The sequence below is a fragment of the Dipodomys ordii genome, unplaced genomic scaffold, assembly GCF_000151885.1.
Source record: "Dipodomys ordii isolate 6190 unplaced genomic scaffold, Dord_2.0 Scaffold135, whole genome shotgun sequence".
Lineage (NCBI taxonomy): Eukaryota > Metazoa > Chordata > Mammalia > Rodentia > Heteromyidae > Dipodomys > Dipodomys ordii.
The window spans coordinates 4,767,038-4,790,504 of record NW_012267351.1 but is presented as its reverse complement, the minus strand read 5'-3'; the positions used below and the strand labels follow the sequence as shown (position 1 = coordinate 4,790,504).

The 23,467-nt window shown below is 43.5% G+C and overlaps 1 protein-coding gene across 1 annotated transcript in view; it reads left to right on the top strand.

Annotated features, from left to right (window-relative positions):
* Nucleotides 1–4,474: 4,474 nt before the first annotated feature.
* The window catches only part of LOC105996716 (heat shock 70 kDa protein 4-like), a 27,957-nt gene continuing 8,964 nt past the window's right edge, over nt 4,475–23,467 (top strand). The window contains exons 1-5 of the mRNA XM_013030897.1: nt 4,475–4,847; nt 16,013–16,070; nt 17,688–17,828; nt 20,731–20,853; nt 23,272–23,371. Coding sequence (XP_012886351.1) covers nt 4,741–4,847; nt 16,013–16,070; nt 17,688–17,828; nt 20,731–20,853; nt 23,272–23,371 — 529 coding nt within the window. The 5' untranslated portion in view covers nt 4,475–4,740. The remainder of the gene's footprint in view (nt 4,848–16,012; nt 16,071–17,687; nt 17,829–20,730; nt 20,854–23,271; nt 23,372–23,467) is intronic.

The following is a 23,467-nucleotide window of genomic DNA, read 5'->3' as shown; positions in this document are numbered from 1 at the left end:
AGACAAAAAAAAAAAAAAAAGGAAGGAAGAAAGGAAGAAAGGAAGGAAGAAAGAATGAAACCCCACAAGGGCTGGGGGCATAGTTCAACTGGTAGAGCACTTGCCTACCACGTGTGAGGCCCAGTGTTCAGTTGTGAGTACTGTGCTTTTTTTTTTTTTTAAGCAGATCAGTGTCATGGAGTGTATATTCACATGATTGTGCAACCTTTGCCACTAACTATCCTCAATATTGTTTCATTGCACCTAATAGAAATTTTGTATGCCTTTTTTTTTCTTCCTTTTCTTTTTGGTTTGAGATGGGGACTCAAACTTGGTATCTGACACTTTCACTCACTGGCTAGCACTCTACAACTGAGCCACACCGCCAACCTCTGTTGGCCCTAATAGTACCTCCCCATTCCATTTCACCTACAAGTCAGTGTTAAGCAGTAATTTGGCTTTTCTGTCTCTATGTGTTTGCCTATTGTAGGTGCCTTATTTAAGTGGAATCATAAAAGTTTGTCCAGTTCTAGTTGGCTTTTTACTTAGAATAATGTTTCAATAATCATCCATCTTTAGCCAGGCACTGGTGGCTTAAGCCTGTAATCCTGGTTACTCAGGAGGGTGAGATCTGAGAATTGCAATTGAAAGCAAGCCCCAGCAGCAAAGTCCATGAGACTCTTAGCTCCAATTAATCGCAGAAAAAGCCAGAAATGGCACTATGGCTCAAGTGATAGAGTGCTAGCCTTGAGCAAAAGAGCTCAGGGACAATGCCCAGGCCCTGAGTTCAAGCCCCAGGAATAGATCTCCTATTCACTCCTGAAAAAAAAAAAATCATCCATCTTTTATCGTACATCAGAAAAAGCCATCTTTTTAAGGCTGTACAGTATTTTGTGATAGGTCTTTATCACATTAAAAAAATCCATTGTAGGGCTGGGAAGGTGGCTCAGTGGTAGAGTGCTTGCCTTGCATGCTCAAGGCCTGGGTTCAATTCCTCAGCACCACATAAGCAAAAAGAAAAAAGCCGGAAGTGGCGCTGTGGCTCAAGTGTTAGAGCGCTAGCCTTGAGCTGAAGAGCTGAGGGACAGCGCCCAGGCCCAGAGTTCAGGCCCCACGACCGGACCCCCCAAAAAAAAAATCCATGGTAAGGCTGGGAAGGTGGCTCAGTGGTAGAGCGCTTGCCTTGCATGCATGAGGCCCTGGGTTCCATTCCTCAGCAACACATAAGCAAAAAGAAAAAAAGCGGGAAGTGGTGCTGTGGCTCAAATGGTAGAGCGCTAGCCTTGAGCTGAAGAGCTGTGGGACAGGGCCCAGGCCCAGAGTTCAGGCCCCACGACCGGACCCCCAAAAAAATTAAAAAAAAAATCCATTGTAGCCGGGCGCCAGAGGCTCATGCCTGTAATCCTAGCTACTCAGAAGGCTGAGATCTGAGGATCATGGTTCAAAGCCAGCCTGTGCAGGAAGGTCTGTGGAACTCTTATCTCCAATAAACCAGCAAAAAAGTGGAAGTAGCGCAGTGGGTCAAATGGTAGATTGCTTGCCTTGAGCTGAAACGCTGAGGGACAGCTCCCAGGCCCAGAGTTCAAGCCTTAAGACTGACAAAAAAAAAATCCATTATGAACATATAAAGTGTTCCTAGCTTCTGACTATTATGCATAAGCTGCTATGAACATGGATGTACAACTATGTATTCATCTTTGTTTTCTGTTTTTCTATAGGCTTTTCATTTTTGTCTCCACTCCTTTACTCCATTTATCTCTTTCCATATACCACCTGGTATCTTCTTTAAAGAGAAAATAGGTTTGCAAGCTAGGTGTTGGTTGCTCAAACTTGTAATCCTCTCAAGAAGCTGAGATCTTATGGTAGAGGTTCCAAGCCAGCTCAGACAGTAAAATCCATGAGACTTTTTTTTTTTTAACCAGTCCTGCGGGCTTTAACTCAGCCTGGGCACTGTCCCCGAGCTTCTTTTGCTCAAGGATAGCACTCTTATCACTTGAGCCACAGCACCACTTCTAGCCTTTTCTGTGTATGTGGTACTGAGGAGTCAAACTCAGGGCTTCATGCATGCTAGGCAAGCTCTCCACCACTAAGCCCCTGTGAGACTCTTATCTCCAATTAGCAACCAAAAAGCTGGAAATGGAGCTGTGGCTCAAGTAGTAGAGTGCTAGCCTTGAGCATAAAAGCTCAGGGATAGCACCTAGGCCCCGAATTCAAGCCCCAGGACTGGCACATGCATGCATACGCACATGGTGCGCTCTCCCTCCCCTCCCCATACACAAAGAGAAAGAAAATAGGTTTGTAATAGCCAAAAGGAAAAAACTGTGTGGCAATATAGATGTTTAAAAGCAAACCACCTGTATTTTAGTAGTACTGCTAGAGATTGAAATGCCTCCTTTACGGGGAGTGAGGTGTCAGGATAATGTGCTTTATTCTTTGCTTACTTTTTGAATGTTTAAAGGCATTGCTCTAGTCCTATCTTCAACTCAGTCTGTCCTACAGCAACACAAAACTTTTTGTAGTCTTGAAACCATACTAGTTCTCTATTGCTGATTTTTCCAGCTTGAGCATTTTTTTCTTTTTGGGAAATCTTCCCAGTATCTATCATTCTATACATATGTACATAGCCCACCCTGTACTAGGTAAACCCCCTCCCATATTTTATTTTATTGTCAGTTGTGGGGCTTGAACTCTGGGCCTGGTTGTTGTCCATCAGCATTTCGGCACAAGGCAAGCACTATATCACTTGGGCTACAGAGCCACTTCTGGTTTTCTGAGTGGTTTAATGGAGATCAGAGTCTCACTGACTTTGAACCTGTGATCTTCAGGTTTCAGCCTCCTTAGTAGCTAGGATTACAGGCATGAGCCACTGGTGCCTGGCTATCCCCTCCCATAATATATGGGTAATACAGGTTTTGTAGAATTGAAATTTATATGCTGTTGAATTCTCTCTTTCAGTGGTACTAGGGTTTGAGCCTTGCACTTGCTGGCTAGGTGCTCTATCACTGATACCCTACTCCCAGCCCTTTTTTGCTTAAAAATTTTCGGTATGATTTGCCTACCTATGCCTCCCAGTAATTGGGATTATAGACAGGCACCATCACTCCTAGCTTGTTTATTTATGCCAACCGGAGCTTGAACTCAGGGCCTGGGCACTGGTCCCTGAACTTCTTTTGTTCAAGGCTAAGCACTACTACTTGAGCCACAGTGCGGCTTTTTCTGTTTATATGGTACTGAGGACTCAAACACAGAACTTCATGCATGCTAGGCAAGCACTCTACCACTGAGCCACATTCCCATCCCTGTTTATTGAGATGGAAGGTGTGGAGAACTTTATGTCAGGGTTAGGCCTGACCCTTGATCCTCTTAATCTGTTTCCCTAGTAGCTAGGATTACAGCCGAGATCTAACCCACCTGGCTCCCTGCTGGGGATTCTTAAAATACCCCAAAATTAATTATTTACAATTAAATATTTACAATAGTGAAAACACATTACTGGAGACTTGGGGGATTCAAATTCTTAAGTCGCTATAGGTAACCGATCATAAATGTTATACAGAATTGCTCCCAGAAAACACGTTGGCCTCCCCTCTCCACCTACTAAAGTCTCAACGGTTTCCTGCTCTTCCAGGATCAGGTGTGAGAGGGCCTTGAAGTTTAAGGTTCATTAGCTTCATGTAAACTTGTCATCCATCTGGTAGAACATAAGTGGCCCCTGGCAACCAGCTGGGGGCCTAGTGGGCTTGGAATGTGTTAAGTCTGACACGTGGTTTTCACCAGGGTGGGAGGCAGGCTGAGAGAAAGAAAACTGAGGTGAGGTGATTAGGATTGGATTCCTTCCTTTCGCTGGTGAGGGCGCTCCTGAACAGTGGCAAAGATCCGCTTTTAAAGGCCATGTTCAAAGCGGAATTCCCCCCAATTCTCTTGTCCCTCCCAAACCATGGCCGGTTCCCTTAACCTCCTAATAACTTATCCCGATGACCTGAGAATGGATCTGGCAGAATCTGAAGATTAAACCGTGTCTCTTTCTTCGGGGGAGGGGGGCGGGGAACTCCACACAAGGGTGAGGGGAGCAGCGGAGACGGCATCACCTGAAGTTTCTCGGCGATTAAACACAGAAGTAGGCCAACAGCGCCCCTCCAGCGCCCTCCCGCTGGCTCTCCGCCTTCTCTTCCGGAAAGGGAGGTGCTTGGTGTGGGAGCGCCGCCGGGAACTGGTGCGCAGGCTCAATCAGGCCGCTTCTCTTTCAGCCATCTTCCACCTTCCCAAGGTTTCCGGTGCCAGGACGTGACGCAGGCGCTTACGTAATGAAGGCGCGCGGGAGCTGGGCGGGGGGGGGGAGGGGGAAAGAGGGTGGGGAGGAGGCGGGAGGGGGGAGAGGCAGGCTCCGAAAGAAAAAGCTGCTGAGGCGCCGGGATCTCGCGAGAACATTCTGTTCCTGCGCAGTTCTCGCGCGCTGCAGCTCTAGATTCCCGTCGCAACGAGATCTTTCGAGATCTTCTCCGCCCCCGCGGCCGGCGCCTGCTGTGTGGCGGCTGAGCCGGTGCCGGAGAGCCGGCCTGAGGGTGCCCTAGGGTCGCGGCGTTTCCGTCCAAGGACTTACAGGCGGCTCGCGTGTGGACAACCCGCAGGTTTCCCCCATTCGCTCCGGCCTTTGCAGCTCGCGCGGCCCGTCCTCAGCGCGCCCAGTCAGCCCCGCCGGGGTCCGCGTCCTGTTCTTCAGCGGCCGGACCCGGGCCTGAGCCCGAGTAAATACCCGGCGCCATGTCGGTGGTGGGCATAGACCTGGGTTTCCAGAGTTGCTACGTGGCCGTGGCCCGTGCCGGGGGCATCGAGACGATTGCTAATGAATATAGCGACCGCTGCACGCCGTAAGTGTGGGCCGGGCCGGCCGCGTGCACTGGGGTTGGGGAGGTGGCGGCTCGCTCCGTTCGGCTTGGGGAATGCAGGCCCGGGGAGAGGCGGGGGAGAGGGGGTCGAGGTCACCTGGTTCTAAACCCAGAACCCAGGTGGTAAGAGATCCGCACCGTCCTCTTTCGGGATACTCCAAGCGGCCCACCCGCCTTTGAGTGCCTTTTCCCGTGGGCCAGAGGAAGATTTCATTTCCTATTTTTTTTTTCTGGGTGTGTGTGGGGGAACCAATACTCAATTAGTGGAGAGGAAGGGCATGGATCAGAAATGGAAGGGAGGCAGGCCCTGGATGGAGGATGGACTAGGAGTCTTCTTTTTTTTTTTTTTTTGGTAATAAAAGGGTGGAGTGTAGGCCCCAATAGGCATGCTGACCATTTTTGAATATCCACCCTGAGGCTCGGACCCTAACACACAGCAGGTGCTTAATGAGAGTTCTTAACTTGAATGGGTTGTGGGGACGGCGGACTGGCGAGGCCATCTCCAGAGTCCCACGTGAGTGGGGGCGGGGCAGCACCTCGAAGTGGGGGGTGGGGGAGGAGGGAGCTGGAGCCTTGGGGTCAGGCTCCGAATACACCCATCCGCTATCTCTATCCAGGTAGGGTAGCATGGATTGATAAAAGACAAGAGATTTAATAAAATGGACACTTGGTAGTTAGTTTTTTTTTTTTTTTGAGGCAGAAGCTATGTAGCTTAGGCTGGGCCTCGTTCTTCCTAGTGATCCTCCTGCCTCAGCCTCTCCGAGAGGGATTGAAGTTACAGACCAGCCCTACCCCGCACGTGTCCCCCCCCACCTTCCCTGGTGATGCTGGAGATGAGTATTGGGTCTTGTGTAGGCTTAGGCGAGCGCTGTAACACAAAAGTTGCCTCTCCAGACCTTTTAATGCTATCCTTGTCGACACTTCTCGGGTTTCCCTCCCCTCATTTCATGATTTTTAGCTGTGTTGGGTTATTCTCTGCCCAATCTGTGGGAACTGTCCCTTAGTAGTGTTGCATTTTGAAGATAATACGGGGGGAGTGGGAGGTGGTTGGTCAAGATTATTAGAGTCAAGGGCTTAGTTTGACTTCTACAGTTTAGGAGTGGTGATGGTACCGGTACAGACAGAGCTCCAAAAATGGTGACTCACCCAGGTCTTGCCTTCGTTAGGGTAAAAAGCATGTCTTTGAGTACATGTAGATAATGTTGTCTGTGCTGCTTTTTTTCTTTTCTTTTCTTTTTTTTTCTCCTCCTTAAAGGCCAGGTAACTTTGTAGCCTAGAGTACCCTTGAACTTTGAATCATCCTGCCTGTCTTCCAAGTGCGGGGATTACAGGCCTTTGCCACTCCTTCCCCTGAACCATGTAGATAATTTATAATCTGTTGCCTTCTATTTAGAAACAATTCGGTAAGAAACTCCCATGATACTTATTTCCAGGTTCTCAAATGTGGCTTTTCAAGGTTCTGAATCCTGAGCGTGAGGCCCATCCTTTCATCCTGAATTTTTTTTCCTTTTTTGCACCAGTCATGGGGCTGAGTGTCAAACTCAGGACGTGGGTACTGGTCCATGAGCTTTTGTGCTCAAGGATAGTGCTCTGCTCCACTGTGGGCTTTTTCCCGGTTAATTGAAGGTTTGAATCACAAGAATCTCGGAAGTATCTGCCTGGGCTGTTTTTAAACACTCAACTTTCTGAGTGGTTAGGATTCCATGTGTAAGCCAACAATACTAGTTCCCTTAATTTTTTATCTCATCCTGGCAGGTTTCTAGCTGAACTAGATTGTTCTATATGTCATTTTTTTTTATTACTTAAAAGATTAATTGTCTTTCCTCTTGTCAGATTTTATCCACACCCCCTTTGGCCTGCTCTTGGTGTTTCACCTGAAGTCTCATCCTTGAACTCTCAAGTTGATGTTTGATCCAGTCTTTGACCTGAGTTTGTTTTATAGTTTTCTTAACACTTCATTGAAGTACATAGTACTTCACCTATTTGGTCACTTATTTGAAGTGTACAGCTTGATAGGCCTTAGTGTAATCACACACTTCAACCATCTCCACAATTTTAACTCAGTTAAGCTCGTTTCCATCTTATTTATAGTGTGTGTGTGTGTGTGTGTGTGTGTGTCTGTCTGTGACTGTCTGTGTGTGTATATGTATGTATATGTATGTGTGTGTTAGTCCTGGTTCTTGAACTCAGGGTCTGGGCACTGCCCTTGAGCTTTTTTGCTACACTGGAGCAGCAGCTCCACTTCTCTTTGGTGGTTAAAAGAGTCTCGTCTGGTGTCAGTGGCTCATGCTTGGAGTTCTAGCTAAGGAGTCTGAGATCTGAGGATCATGGTTCAAAGTCAGTCCAGACATGAAAGTCACCAGAAAAGTGGAAGTGGCGCTGTGGCACTAGCATTGAGCTGAAGAGCTGAGGGACAGCATCCAGGCCCAGAGTTCAAGCCCCATGACATACCAAAAAAAAAGTCTCACATACTTCTCCTACGTGGGCAGGTTTTGAACTTCAGTCCTCCAATCTCAGCCTCTTGTGTAGCTAGGATTACAGGCTGGATCTACCAGCGCTGTGGCTCAAGTGGTAGAGCTCTAGCCTTGAGATAAAGAGCTGAGGGACAGCGCCCAGGCCCAGAGTTCAAGCTCCATGACCAACATAAATAAATAAAAATGCATAGTTGTTTTTTTTTTGTGTTTTTTGTTTTTAACTTGAGCCATAGCCACACCACTTCTGGCTTTTTCTGTGTATTATACTGAGGAATAGAATCCAGGGCCTAATGCATGGTAGGCAGGCACTCTACCAATAAGCCACACTTCTAGCCTTATATAGTGGGTTTTTTTTTTTTGTCGGTCATGGGTCTTGAACTCTGGTGCTGGAACAAGAAGCCATCCTGGAAAGGTCATGCCCAATGTTGCTTTTTTTTCTTTTTTTTATTCTGGGCTTGGACACTGTCCCTGCGCTCTTCAGCTCAAGGCGAGCCCTCTACCACTTGAGCCACAGTGCCACTTCCGGTTTTCTAGTGGCTTATTGGAGATAAGAGTCTCACAGACTTTTCTTGCCCAGGCTGGCTTTGAACTGCGATCCTCAGATCTCAGTCTCCTCAGTAGCTAGGATTACAGGCGAGAGCTACCCACACCCAGCTCTACATAGTGTTTTTATGAAGATATTGTAAAGGAAACTTATGAAAACTGTTGATCAATAGGGTATTGGAGATTGGGAAAGGGCAATGTTTGAGCTTTGTCTGACTTTATTATATATGCATGAATAAATTACCATGTTGATTCAATTGTACTGAGGAAAAAATAATAAAATATTCAAGATTAGCTAGATGCTGGTGACTCAAGCCTGTAATTCTAGCTACTTAGGAGAGTGAGATCTGAGGGTCTCAGTTCCAAGCTACCCTGGCCAGGAAAGTCCATGAGACTCTCATCTCCAATTAACTAGGAAAAAGCTGGAAGTGGAGCTGTGGCTCAACTGGTAGAATGCTAGCCTTGAACAACAAACACCCAGTCTCTGAATTCAAGCCCCAAGAGTGGAACACAAAATTTTTTTTTCCAAGATGGTTACTAAGCATTTTAGCACCGATTTCCTATTTGATATTGTTTCTTTGGGTCTAGGTTTCTTTTCTGTAAATATAATTCCTGAGGAATTAAAGAAAGCCTGAACACAGTTCCTTGGTCTTTCCTGCCTAGAATTGGCCATGCTTTACTTCCAAAGGGGGCAGGACATATAAAGAGAATCCTAAGGATTGGATAGAACCATGTTCCTATCCATCCTTCTAGATTATTTTCATGTACAATAGTTTTACAGTGAGTTCCATTTGAAACTGAAGAAGTTGTTTTCATATAAAAGAAGCTAGTCTTTTCATGGCAGTTAAATTTGCCTTAAAGACTAATAAGTGGTTTACCACATACTCTATAATTGTGATAAAAATACCATAAATTAATTACCTTCATGTTCCCCATAAATATGCAGGAATGCCATAAATTTAACTAAGTTCTTAACTAGATCTGGTAAAAGAAAAAAAAAAAAGGAGGGCTGGGAAGGTGGCTCAGTGAGTAGTAAAGTGCTTGCCTTGCATGCATGAGGCCCTGGGTTTGGTTCCTCAGCACCACATAAGCAGAAAAAGCCAGAAGTGGCGCTGTGGCTCAAGTGGTAGAGCGCTAGCCTTGAGCTGGAGAGCTGAGGAATAGTGCCCAGGCCCAGAGTTCAAGCCTCACAACTGACCAAAAAAAAAAAGGAAAGTTTGGTTTTTGTATAGGTTGTGAAAGAATAGATTTGGATTTGGGTATGATCTGGGTGATATCCCTGTGAGCTTTTGTGCTTCAACTAGCTGGCATTCTACCACTTTAGCCATAGCTCCACTTCCAACCTTTTGCTGGTTAACTATGGGATAAGAGTCTCATGGAGCCAGGCCTCAGTGGCTCAGGCCTATAATCCCAGCTACTCAGGAGGCTGAAATCTGAGGATTGGGATTCAGAGTCAGCCCAGGCGAGAAAGTCCGTGAGACTCATATCTCCAATAAAGCACCAGAAAACCAGAAGTGGTGTTGTGGCTCAAGTAGTAGAGCAGTAGCCTTGAGCTGAAGAGCTGACAGTTCCCAGAGTTCAAGCCCCATGACCAACCCCTCCTCCAAAAAAAAAAAAAAATCTCATGGACTTTTCTTCCCAGGCTGTGTTCAAATAAGATCTTTAGAGCTCAGCCTTTGAGCATCTAACATTATAGGAGTAAGCAACTGGTAACCCGGCTGGATCTTGTTTTTTTTTTTTTTTGGTCCGGTCATGGGGCCTGAACTCTGGGCCTGGGTGCTGTGCCTCAGCTCTTCAGCTCAAGGCTAGCGCTCTACAACTTGAGCCACAGCACCACTTCCGGCTTTTTTTTTCTTTTTTCTTATGTGGTGCTGAGGAATCGAACCCAGGGCCTCGAGCATGCAAGGCAAGCGCTCTACCATCCTGAGCCACCTTCCCAGCCCTGGATCTTGTTTTTATGCAGGTTCTGATGTAGGTTTGCTTAAATATGAGAGTAGAAAGGAGATGCAGGTTGACTGGTGTCTATACCACTGGTCAAATTGTGCATGTAACATCTGGATTTAGTGGAGTCTTACCCAGACGAGGTCCTTGCCTTTCCACCAAATCTAGGTTTTATTTTAGCTGATGTTGAATGCTAGCAGTATGGAGATACATAGAACACAGCAAATGGAAAAAGCCAGATGCTAAACGAAAGTGCATTTATTACTAGTTAAAAAACAAACAAACTGGAGCCAGATGCTGGTGGCACATGACTGTAATCCTAGCTACTCAGGAGGCTCAGATCTTTGGATTGTGGTTCAAAGTCAGCCTGCACAGGAAATTCAGTGAGACTCTTATCTCCAGTTAACCACCAGAAAACCAGAAGTGGTGCTGTGGCTCAAGTGGTAGAACGCTCTCCTTGAGCTGAAGAGCTCAGGGAGAGTGCCTAGGCCCAGAGTTCAAGCCCCAAAACTGACAGGAAAAAAAGTAGAAAAGTGCAGGATATGATAAGTGTGTAAGAGGAAACTTGATAAAAGCTGAATCTGGAGTGGACAGTTGGAATGTGCTCTGAAATAAGTGCCTCTCAAGACCTGCAAGATGAGTAGTTACCATGAAGTCATTGTCACAGTGGGTCTGAGAAAGCATTGTTCGGACTGGAGAGAGCTCAGGGGGGAAACCTGAAGCCAGACAAGCTTGACATACTTGACAGGTTGAGATTGTGGCTCCTCTTTTTTTTGGGGGGGGGTCTGGTTGTGGGGCCTGAACTCTGGGCCTGGGCGCTGTCCCTCGGCTCTTCAGCTCAAGGCTAGTGCGCTACTACTTGAGCCACAGCACCACTTCTGGCTTTTTTCTTTTTGCTTATGTGGTGCTGAGGAATCGAACCCAGGGCCTCAGGCATGCAAAGCAAGCGCTCTACCACTGAGCCACCTTCCCAGCCCTGTGGCTCCTCTTGAACCACTTAAGGAAATGGTGAGATGAGTTTGAGCAGGTGTGCAGGGCACAGTAGATAAAGCAGGATTTTGTAAATCATGTTGCCATTTTTTTTCTTATTTTTTTGGTGCTGATACTGGGGCTTGACTTCAGGGCTTCTCACTCTGTTTTCTTCACTCAAGAATGGAGCTCAAGGGCTGGGAAGGTGGCTCAGTGGTAGTGCTTGCCTTGTATGCTTGAGGCCCTGGGTTCATTCCCTCAGCATCTCATGAGCAGAAAAAGCAGGAAGTGGCGCTGTGGCTCAAGTGGTAGAGGGCTAGGCTTGAGCTGAAGAGCTGAGGGACAGCGCCTGGGCCCAGAATTGAGGCCCCACGACTGACAAAAAGAATGGAGCTCAACCATTGGAGCTACAACTCCATTTTTTTTTTTTTTGGTGGATAATGGGAGATGGAGTCTCACAGACCTCTCTGCCTGGACTGGCTTTAAAACTTGACCTTTAAGTCTCATACTCTTGAGTAGCTGGATTAAAGGCATGAGCTAACTAGCATCAGACTGAAGTGGTTTTATACGTTTGTGTAGGGGTGTGTGTGTGTTTGTGTTTGCGTTGTTTCCCAGTCCTGGGGCTTGAACTCAGGCCCAGGCACTGTCTCTGAGCTCACTCCCTTTGCTCAAGGCTAGCTATCTTCCACTTTGAGCCACAGCACCACTTCTTTTTGTTTATGTGATACTAAGGAATCAAACCCAGGGCTTGATGCATGCTAGGCAAGCACTCTTACCACTAAGCCACATTCCCAGCCCACATTCTCAGCCCCCATTGTATAGTTTTAATAGAACAGCAAGAAGCTACCTTTCAGATTCTACAGCTCTGTGTTTTAACAATATGCAAAACTTATTAACTAAGGGTTTGCAGTATTTTATTTAGAAACTGCAAATCTGAAAAGTGAGTTGTTTGATATTAACTTTTGGTACTTCATAATTCAGGGCGGAGGCAGTAACCAAAGACTCTGGATTAAGTCAGGATCCATTTCCATGTTAGTTTTGTCTATAGCTCTTAACTTGGGAGTTGCTGTTGTGTGTTCTCTAAAATACTTTATTTTCTAGAAAATGAATTAAAGCAACAGTGTATAATGAATAGCTTTTTCTACACACATTTATAATCATGAAACTACTTTTTAAGTCTATGCAACTGCAGTTATTCATAACCTATAGGAATGTCTATGAATATTTGGTCAGTAACATCTCTGACCCAGCAAAGGGAGAGCAATAGGTACTCTTTATTGACTTAAAGTTTAGAACAGAAGGTTTTTGAATGTAAAATTAATTTATTTCCTGTAGTGTCAGTTTACAGTTTGAAATGGAGACAAAGTAATGTCAGGTGCAAGTGTGTGAGCACTCCTGAGGATTGTACAACATTAACATGTGTGGAATAGAAAGGAAGATCCCTCTTGTCTAGAGGTGTAACTGATCAAGGAGGAAATAATAGTAAATACAGTACCAAGAGTGCATTATGGAAAAGATTACAGAGTACAAAGTTAAAATAATGTTCAGAGACGTATGGAGAAGTATGTCAGTGGGGGCTGGAGTGATCAGGAAAGGCACACTACGTAGAACTTGAGAAAATAAGATGAGACTATGTAAACAGAAGAAGGCTTGCACTAGTCTAAATGAGTTCTAGAAGAAGTAGGGGTGACTATAACAGGGTTGGTAGGAGTCTTTTGGACTTGATAACAAATCCTGGACTTTAATTATTTACTAGCTGTTTATAACCTGAGTTGGTTCTTCCTGTATAAAATTGGGTCAGCTAGAGTTCTTACAGTATTTGGGTGTATCAAGTATAGAACACTTAGCACACTACTTGGCATATGAAAGCTCTGTAATGAAATCTGTGAGACAAGGGAGCTTGACCTACTTGGATGAAAGGTGTGGATGCAGACTGCAAATTTTGGAAAGTTCCTGGGAAGGAGTAATTGATAATTAAAAAAAAAAATACGCTCACACTTGTTCATGTCAAAAATCTAAGAGTAGCTGGGTGCAAGTGGTTCACATCTGCAATCCCAGCTGCTCAGGAGAATGAGATCTGAGAACTGTGCCAACCCAGGCAGAAAACTTCTTGAGGTTCTTTTTTTTTTTTTTTTTTTGTCGGTCGTGGGGCTTGAACTCTGGGCCTGGGTGCCGTCCCTCAGCTCTTCAGCTCAAGGTGAGCTCTCTACCACTTGAGCTACAGCGCCACTTCCGGTTTTCTGGTGGTTTATTGGAGATAGGAGTCTCACAGTTTCTCCTGCCCGGGCTGGCTTTGAACCGAGATCCTCAGATCTCAGCCTCCTGAGTAGCTAGGATTACAGGCGTGAGCCACCAGCGCCCGGCTTGAGATTCTTTGTTGTTGTTGTTGTTTTGGGGTCTGGTCGTGGGGCCTGGACTCTGGGCCTGGGAGCTGTCCCCCACCTCTTTTTTTTTTGGGGTCCGTTCATGGGGCCTGAACTCTGGGCCTGGGCACTGTCCCTCCGCTCTTCAGCTCAAGGCTAGCCCTCTACCATTTGAACCACTTCCAGCTTTTTTCTTTTTGCTTATGTGGTGCTGAGGAATTGAACCCAGGGCCTCAGGCATGCAAGGCAAGCGCTCTACCACTGAGCCACCTCCCCATCTCCCCTTGAGATTCTTTATATCTAATACCAAAAAGCTGGGAATGGAGCTGTGGCCCAAGTAGTAGAGCAAAAGCCTTGAGAAAAAAAAAGCTTAGGGACAGTGCCCAGGCCCTGAAGTCCTAGGACTGCTCCCACCTACCTGCCCCGCAAACTTAGAGTATTTTGAGAAGTATATTTGCATGGAGTATTTCAATTTAGGTATTTCAGTTCTCTTGTTTTAGAATTTACTGGGCATATTAAGATTGAAGAGGAATATTTACTTAAATGCCAATAGTAGCCACTTACAGTGTGGAGGGACAGTGAAATTTCAGGTATTCTTTAAATTGTATTTTTTTTCTTACATTGAGCTTGTATCAGATTACAATTTAGTACTAGTTCTAACATTTAACTTAATCTTTTTGGACTTTTCAGTGAAATATTAGGATTATTTTTTAAACATGAATTTTTAGTTTCAAAACAATTTAGTGTTTTACCTGTTGACTTAATTCAACAAATTAATCCTTCCTATTTTCCAGTTGTCTTTTTCTTCAGTCCTGAAGATTGATTCCAGAGTTACATGCTTGCTAGACAAGTGCCCTTCATACCTGAGCAGTACAGTGAAATCATTATTTTGTTTTTGAGTTTCCCTAATTTTGCCCCTGCCTGGCTTCAAACTGCCGGGCTTCAAATTTGTGGTCCTGCTTGCCTCTATGTCCTAGTACGTAAGATTACAAGCATGCTTCATAGTTGTTGTTGTTTTGTTTGTTTTTTGTTTTTATATGCCTGTCCTAGGGCTTGAACTCAGGTTATGGGCACTGTCCCTGAGCTTTTTTGCTCAAGGCTAGTGCTTTGCCACTTGGGCCACTTCTGGCTTTTTTGATGGTTAATTGGAGATAAGAGTCTTACGGACTTTTTCTGCCTGAATTGGCTTTCGACTGCAATCCTCAGACCTCAGTCTCCTGAATAGCTAGGATTACTGGAGTGAGCCACTGGCAGCTGGCCTTTTTTTGAGACTGGGTCTAACTGTATAACTCAGGCTGTCCTGGAATTTGTTTTGTAGCCTCCAACTTAACTCCAGCCTGTGCTCCTCCTGCCTCATAGTCTCCCAAGGATTACAGGTATTGCCACCATACCTCAAAGTGTGTATCTTTTTTTCATTAATTATTGGGACTTGAATCTAGGGCTTTGAACATGCTAGCCAGACATTCTGCTACTGAGCTTTCTGTGTGTGTGTGTGTGTGTGTGTGTGTGTGTGTGTGTGTGTGTGTGTGTGTGTGTGTGTGTGTGTGTGTGTGTGTGTGTGTGTGTGTACATTTGAACTCAGGTCTTGGGCACTGTCCCTTAGCCTTTTTGCTTAACGCTGGCACTCTGCTTCTTGAACATACCTCCACTTCTGGATTTTTTGCTGGTTAATATGAGATAAGAGTCTCACGGTTTCCTGCTCAAACTGGCTTTGAATCATGATCGTTATCACATCTCAACCTTCTGAGTAGCTAGGATTATAGGTCAGAACCACCAATGGCTAGCCATGGGCCATCTTAAAAACAATAGCACCTAGGGCTGGGAAGGTGGTTCAGTGGTAGAGCGCTTGCCTTGCCTGCTGGAGGCCCTGGGTTCGATTCCTCAGCACCACATAAGCAAAAAGAAAAAAAAAGCCGGAAGTGACGCTGTGGCTCAAGTGGTAGAGCGCTAGCCTTGAGCTGAAGAGCTGAGGGATAGCTCCCAGGCTCAGACCCCACGACCGGACCCAAAAAACCCAAAAAACAATAGCACCTAATAGGTATCAGGCACTTGTAATCCTAACTACTCAGGAGAATGAGACCTAAGGATCACAGTTCAAAGCTAGCCTGGGCAGGAAAGTCTGTAAGACTCTTATCCCCAATTAACCACCAGAAAGACAAGTGGCACTAAGGCTTAAAGTGGCAGAGTGCTGTCCTTGAGTGAAAAAGCTCAGGAACGATACCTAGTTCTCAAATTCAACGACCAAAAACAAAACAAATCAACAACTAATTGATGGGCAAGTATTATTTTATAGTGGAATTTTGAATGTTATTCTTAAAGAATTAGGATGGTAGACCTGGCTTGTCCATTTCTGTGGTATTCTAAGCAATTTCTAGCACGTTAGACTTACCCTTATTTTTAGACTATAAGACTCAGTCTATTTTTTGTTGTTGTGGTTGGTTGTGGGGCTTGAATTCAGGGCCTGGGTCTTGTCCCTGAGTTCTTTTTGCTCAAGGCTAGCACTCTACCACTTTGGGTCACAGCCCCACTTTTTTTGGTGGTTAATTGGAGATGATTCTCACACTTTCCTGCCCAGGCTGGCTTTGAACCATGATCCTCAGATCTCAGCCTCCTGAGAGGCTAAGATTACAGACATGAGCCACCAGTGCCTGGCTGATAGGACTCATTCTAAGACAGCCCATTCCATGAACAGTTTAACTCAATAGAAAGGTCAAAATCATAGACATATTGTGTACCATTAAAATATAGTTTTTAGAAAATTAATAAATCTTGCCTGCAGTGGTTTTTTTTTCTACAGTGGTTTTGAATGTAATATTAAAATGAAAGTTGATTCTTAAATTTATGCTTTATCTTCTAGGGCTTGCATTTCTTTTGGTCCTAAGAATCGGTCTATTGGAGCAGCAGCTAAGAGCCAGGTAGAGTTTTGATTTTTTTTTCCCCTAAATTGACTTATTTCTCTGGTTCCTCTGTTCCTTTATCAGCTTTGTGTATTACTGGTAGACCTTAAGTGTAAGCTGACAGAGACAGACCTGAACCATGTTTTCATGGAGTGAGAAGTAAAGAGCTTTCAACTAGCAACAGCAGTACAATATGTTTAATGAAAACTTCTGGTATTTTTTCCACTCTGTTTCTTTGGGAATGGGGAAAAGACATAGTCTCACAGTATAGCCCAGATCCTTTTACCTCAGTAATAAGAGTGGGATCCAGAGTGTTGGGATTATAGACAAGTATCATCGCAACAAGCCAAAGGTCAAAACAAAGCAAGGTCAGGCAAAGAAAAGCTGCTTTGATCTTGATATTTGAAATGTTCCCTAATGTCTGTTTTGTTGGGCCTTTCATCTTATTCTTAAGTTCATTACTGATCTTTGTTATTCAAGTTTTTTGAAGGATATTTAGGGACTTGCCATTAGTTTTCTTTGCAAACCAAGAACTTGAGGTATGTGCTGGTTTTTGAGTAAGTATGGCATCAAAACCCCAAGAATTTTGTTCAACCAAATGTCAAAGGTGTCCATAAAATTAAAGAGTTGTATATTTTACCTTGTGGTTCAGACTGGTACAACTTGTCTTGGGACCAGGTAAAACCTAATCTAGGGAAAAGGTGCTCAGTCAGTTTTTTTATTTTTTGTTGGTTGTGGGGCTTGGACTTTGGGCCTGAGCACTGTCCCTCAGCTCTTCAGCTTAAGGCTAGCGCTCTACCACTTGAGCCACAGCACCACTTCTGTTTTTTTGGTAGTTCACTGGAAATAAGAGTTTCACAGACTTTCCTGCCTGGGCTAGCTTTTGAACCGTGATCCTCAGATCTCAGCCTCCTGAGTAGCTAGGATTACAGGAGTGAGCCCCCAGCATCCAGCTTGATCAGTTGTTTTTTAATTTAATTGGGTATTTTATTTTTCTTTGTTGTTAATTGGTATTGAGTATTGAACTCAGGGTTTCATTGTGTTAGGCTGTCATTTGAGCTACACCTCTAACTCTTTGGTGGTGGTTGTTGTTTATCCACTGTGGCTTGAACTCAAGGCTTTTCACTTTTGCTTGGCTTTTTCACTCAAGGAGGGTACTCTGCCACTTGAGCCATACCTCCATTTCCAGCTTTTTGAATCTCATGGACTTTTCTGTTCAGGTTAGTTTTAAACCTCAATCCTCAGATTTTAGTCTTCTGATCAGCTAGGATTATAGGCCTGAGCCACTGGCACTGAGCTTTAACTTTAATTTCTGAATTGATGAACTTGTTTCTAGAAAGTTTGAGCCATAAATTAGGCAATACTTGAAAGCTAATAGTCATTCATATGTGTTAGAAATTGAAGAACAGACTCCCCCTCTCTCCCCAATGGGCTTGAACTCAGAGCCTGGGTCCTGTCCCTGAACTCTTTTGCTCTAGGCTAGCACTCTTACTCCTTTGAGCCACAGAACCACTTCCAGTTTTTGTGGTGTTAATTAGAGAAGTAACTGAAACCTGTTAAACTAAAATGCTTTTTACTTTAAAGTTGTTAAAAAATTTTTCTTAAAGTCTTTTATTCTGATATTCTTTCCCTTAGGTAATTTCCAATGCAAAGAACACAGTCCAAGGATTTAAAAGATTCCATGGGCGAGCATTCTCTGATCCTTTTGTGGAAGCAGAAAAATCAAACCTTGCATATGATATTGTGCAATTGTCCACTGGATTAACGGGTATAAAGGTGAGATTCTCAAGATAATGTCTTATGATTAAACAGCAGTATTTACTAGCAGTAAAGGTATACAGCAGTATCTTTATGATACAAACTGTAAATATTAAACAGAAAAACTTCTGCTTATAAAGACTAGATTTTGCTTTTGGTATTGGAGTTTTAACTCAGGGCTTAGGGGCTTGCACCTGTTAACATGTACTTTTTGAACCCTTTTTTGCTTTGGTTTATTTTTCAGATAGCCTTGGATCATTATCCTCCTATCTCCTAACAGATGATAGGAGTAGGCTACCAGGCCCAGCTTGGTTTTTGAGATGGAGTCTTGATAACTTTTCCACTGGGCCTGTATGAAAATAAGCAAGGTCCGTGTATCTCCACCTTTAAAAAATTGTGTGCATATATATATATGTGTGTGTGTGTGTATATGTATGTGTGTATATATATATATATATATATATATATATATATATATATATGCTTTTATATACACACACATATAAAATCTTTAGGACATTATGCAAAGTAGTTGCCATTCAACAGAGCAGTTTATGGACAGTGCATCCTGATCAATGTCACCCCTTTCAACATTCTCATCCATTCCTCCCAACCTACCTGTTTTCTTAAGTAGGATATGCATTGAGTTTTTTTTGTTGTTGTTGGTTGTGGGGCTTGAACTCAAGGCCTGGACACTGCCCCTCAGCCTCTTTGTCCTCAAGGCTAGTGCTGTACCACTGGAGCCACAGGGCCACTTCTGGCTTTTTCTGCGTATGTGGTGCTGAGGAATTGAACCCAGGGCCTCATGCAGGCAAGACAGGCATTCTACTACTGAGCCACCTTCCCAGCCTCCACTTCTGGTTTTTGAGTGGTTCAATGGAGATAAGAGTCTCGGGGATTTTTCTGCCCAGCCTGGCAGGCTGTGATCCTCAGATCTCTGTCTCCTTAGTAGTTAGGATTATAGGTGTGAGCCACTGGTTTCCAGCTTGAATTTTTGACTGCATTCTCCACTTCACCTTTTTTTTTTTTGGGTCTGGTCATGGGGCCTGAACTCTGGGCCTGGGCGCTATCCCTCAGCTCTTCAGCTCAAGGCTAGCGCTCTACCACTTGAGCCACAGCTTCTGGCTTTTTTCTTTTTGCTTATGTGGTGCTGAGGAATCAAACCCAGGGCCTCTGGCATGCAAGGCAAGCGCTCTACCACTGAGCCACCTTCCCAGCCCCCACTTCACCTTTTGAGTAGATGGTATTAGAGGATTGTACCACTATGCTTGACCACCTAGCATGATTTGGATGGTGTGTGGGAGCTATTGTTGGTGCTGTTAAAATGAATTGTAGCCTAGAGTGTGAGGGTTTGAAGTTGACATTGTTGTTGGTGGGGCAGCCACTTTTCTAGTCTGTTTAGGGAATGACTGGAAGAGCAAGTGTAAAGAATCCTGACTTTCAAGTCATGAGCCAGGTAAGGTTATGTTTTTGGTGATGGGTAGATTGGAAAGAGGTTTGTTCTTTTGGGGAAGAGTGAATTTAGTCTTTAATGTTGAGACATCTTGAGAAATCTCACTGTGAAGAAATAGCGAACTGATCACACAAAAGGGGTGAGAGACTAGAAGGTTGGTAGGATAAGACACAACTGCCTGTTTCATTCAGAGATAATAAAAGTAATTCAGAAGCCTGTGTGAACTTTTTAGGCCAGGCGAGTTTATAGAGGGATTTGGTATTTGAAACATCCCACTTTTAGATGTAACCATAAGAACAGTCTTAAAAAACAGCAGATATTAATGAAATACGAGAACAAATCAAGGTACTAGTTACTATATAGCTGAGAAGTTATTTGAATTTAGAAAGGAAAAATTCTGTAACTTAAAAAGTGATCACAAGTTTACTTAAGGTACAGTTGGCATTTATCTCTGAACAATTCAAATGGTATACTAAGGGATGAAGCTAGAGTGCACAAGAGAGAAAGAGGTGAAGAGGTGGTAAATAAGAAATAGAATGGAGGGCTGGGAAGGTGGCTCAGTGGTAGAGCGCTTGCCTTGCATGCCTGAGGCCCTGGGTTCGATTCCTCAGCACCACATAAGCAAAAAGAAAAAAGCCGGAAGTGGCGCTGTGGCTCAAGTGGTAGAGTGTTAGCCTTGAGCTGAAGAGCTGAGGGACAGCACCCAGGCCCAGAGTTCAGGCCCCAAGACCGGACCAAAAAAAAAAAGAATTGAGCAGGTAGAATGGGTACAGTTTAAAAGTTGCAGTGAAAGCAACACCTTCATCCTCCCAAACTTAAGTATGAAATATAATATATTGTTAAATGCTAAGCTATGATCAGTTATTATTGACTGCAGTGAGGAGAAGGTGCACTCTTTCTGAGTTGGGCTAGTTGCTAAAAGAAGAGAGCAACATTTTCTTTGCTGGGTGGCATTTCTGGAATAAGGGCATGTGGGATGGATTATTTTAGGTACTCTTTCATCATTTAACGCTTATAACTCTTACCAAGGTTTCAGACTTTCATCCGGGTCAACAAGTATTTATTGTGACCATCTAAGTGGTATTATGGTAAGTTAGACAAAAATACTGCTTAGATTAGATTAGATTTTATTGGGAGATGAATAATATAGTAAACACAGTAAGTCAGACACATGTCACATGTAAAATAGGGTGGAGTGGTTCATAGTTACACTAGTTTGCTTCTGTGTTGGTAACTGTCTTAGTTTTGTTTTACTTTGCATCTTCCATCTCTTGAGTATTATGATTAGAAAACTTGTTAAAAAGCCAAAAGTAACCTTCAAGTAAATATTGCTTACAAATAGCTTTATTCAGTTCCCTCTTACAGTCTTACACTGATAATTTGCAAGGCATTGTTTACTTTAGGTATTAGGATTAGGTCATGACAAAGTATCATAAGTCTGGATTCTTTTTACTTGTATTTTTGCAGGTTACTTATATGGAAGAGGAGCGAAGTTTTACCACTGAGCAAGTGACGGCCATGCTTTTGTCCAAACTGAAGGAGACAGCAGAAAGTGTTCTTAAGAAGCCTGTTGTGGATTGTGTTGTTTCGGTGAGTTTGGTCACTACGTGGCTACAGAAGCAAAGAAGAAATGTGTTAATTGCAAGTAAAATTGTTTTTATCTCAGGCTGTCATAGTAATTTTAAGACTTTTCTGAGCCAGGTACTGCTGGCTCATGCCTGTAATTCTAGTCTGAGATCTACCAGTGATGCTTTAAAGCCAGGCTAAACAGAATAATCTTTGAGACTGAAGTAACCATCAGAAAGCTGGAAGTTAGCTGAGTGAGGTTTAAAGCCAGCCTGGGCAGGAAAGTCCATGAGACTTAATCCCCAGTTAACTGCCAAAAAGCTGGAAGTGAAGCTGTGGTTGTGGGGTGGGGTGCTAGTCTTGAGCAAAAAAGCTTTGGGATAGCACCAGGCCCTGAGTTCAAGCCAGCATGGGAAAGAGAGTCCATGAGACTCCTAGCACCCAGGCACTAGGTTCAAGCCCCAGGACTGGCACATACATACAAAATAGCTGGAGATGTAGGTGTAGCTAAAGATGTACAGTGTCAGCTGTGTGAAAAAACCAAATTAGAGCATGAGACTCAAGTTCAACCTGCAGTATGCAGTACCAGTACCTTCCCCCCAAATTCTCCAAAGTAATAATCTCTCTCTCTCTCTCTCTCTCCCCTTCTCCCTCTCTCCTCCCTCCTCCCTCCTCTCTTGTCTCTTCTTTCCTCTCTGTCCTCTCTCCTCTCTCTCTCTCTCATCATTGGGAGTTAAACCCAGGTCCTTGACTTGCTTTAAATATGCTGTCTTTTTTTCCTGGTTGCTGTATATATCTCTAGTACTAAAAACAAGATAGCAGTAGATTTTGTTTTGTCTTTTCCATATCCGTTTAGTTGGAAGCCTAGCTATATGTAGGTTTGTGCTTAAAGTGCAGTGGAATCTTTAGAGGCTGTTGAAAGATGGATGGCTAGATTGGCTTTGCTGCTGAGTCCTATGTCTCCATTGTTTTCTGGTACTTTATCTGTGGGGCCTCTTTTGCCTTAAGTTGGTATGTTGATTGGCAAATAGGACTGTTTGGCTTTTTTACCCTTGCTAATTTGGTCTAGTCACCAGCGCTTGGCAGTAATAATTGATAATAGCTGTGTACCACATTCTGTGGAAGCAAAGAATAAAAATACTGCACTAGAAGCAGATTCAATAACCCTGATGCCTTCAGTGGCTGGTTGATGCAGTAGGTCCTCTGTTAGGTGCTTCCTACCCCTCTTCAGGTCTCCATAAGTCTCCCAGATTTGATCCTATTTTTCCATTTAGTGCATTAGCTTTGATCCTGAGTTATGCAGAAGAAAAATTTATGTAAAATAGTGAAATAACTCAGCTTTTTCCAGTTATGGGATCAAATTAAAAGGGGATATGCCAGATTGGGAAATGCGGCTTAGTGGTAGAATGCTTGCCTAGCATGCATAATGCCCTGGGTTTAATTCCTCAATACCACATAAACAGAAAAAGTGGGAAGCGGTGCTGTAGCTCAAGTGATAGAGTGCTAGTCTTGAGCAAAAGAAGCTCAGAGACAGTGCCCAGGCCCTGAGTTCAAGCCCCAGGACTGGCAAAAAAAAAAAAAAAAAAGATAATATGCCAGGTCCTGAAGACTATACTGAATTGTAGCCATTTGCTAGAGGAATCACAGGATTCAGCATATAGATGAGCTATAGCTGAATTTTATTTATAGTGAAAGCACAATATAAAATTAACAAAAGGAAAAGGTAATATATCTTTTCTGGAGGAAATTAAGCACAAGATTTTAAGAGTACTTGCTTACTTTAGGCATAATAGCATATCTGAAGAGACTTCCATCCAGAAAACTGCCTGAGTCTAGAAGTCCAGGAGTTTTATTTTGGTGGTCAGTCGCATAGATGTACCCTGTGCCCAGCATATATCCAAATTCTAGGCTTCTCAAGGAACAACAGGCAATCAGCTCAAAAAATGACATTGTTTGTTTAGACAATTGAGGCATAGTGAGCCACTTTTAATCAGTTAGGGATAGTTTTCTGTCCATTTAAGAGACTTTATTTAAAAACTTCATTTTGAGATTTTCTTGTGAACCAAGGTTGTCCTCAAGCTCACAATTCCCTTGCCTCAGTCTCTGGAGAGCCAGCCTTAGGGAACTGTTTATTAATCAGATTTCTAGATGTCAAACTTCATAAGCAGGCCTTTGTAAAGATAGTGTGTTCTGTGGCTTTTGTATTACAATAGTATCTCTTGTTATTGTGATCTTCTATTTAGTACATGTTGTATAATGCTGTCCATTGTTGTCCATTGTTGCAGTACTACTGAGAAAATGCATATAACATTTTCTTTCTAGTTTAGAATACTTTTTTGATTATATGCAGAATAAATTGCTATAGGTATTTAAGAGTATTCTTAGATTTTACTAATTAAAATGATGTTCATAGTTGTACAATAAACATAAATTATGTTGTAGGTTCCTTGTTTCTATACTGATGCAGAAAGACGATCAGTGATGGATGCAACACAGATTGCTGGTCTCAATTGTCTGCGATTAATGAATGAAACTACTGCAGGTAAGAAGGAATTATGTAACTATTACTTTTTGGTTGTTAAATTTTGAATCTTAAAATCTTGACATTTTTTTTTTTTTTTTTTTTTTGGGTCCCTTT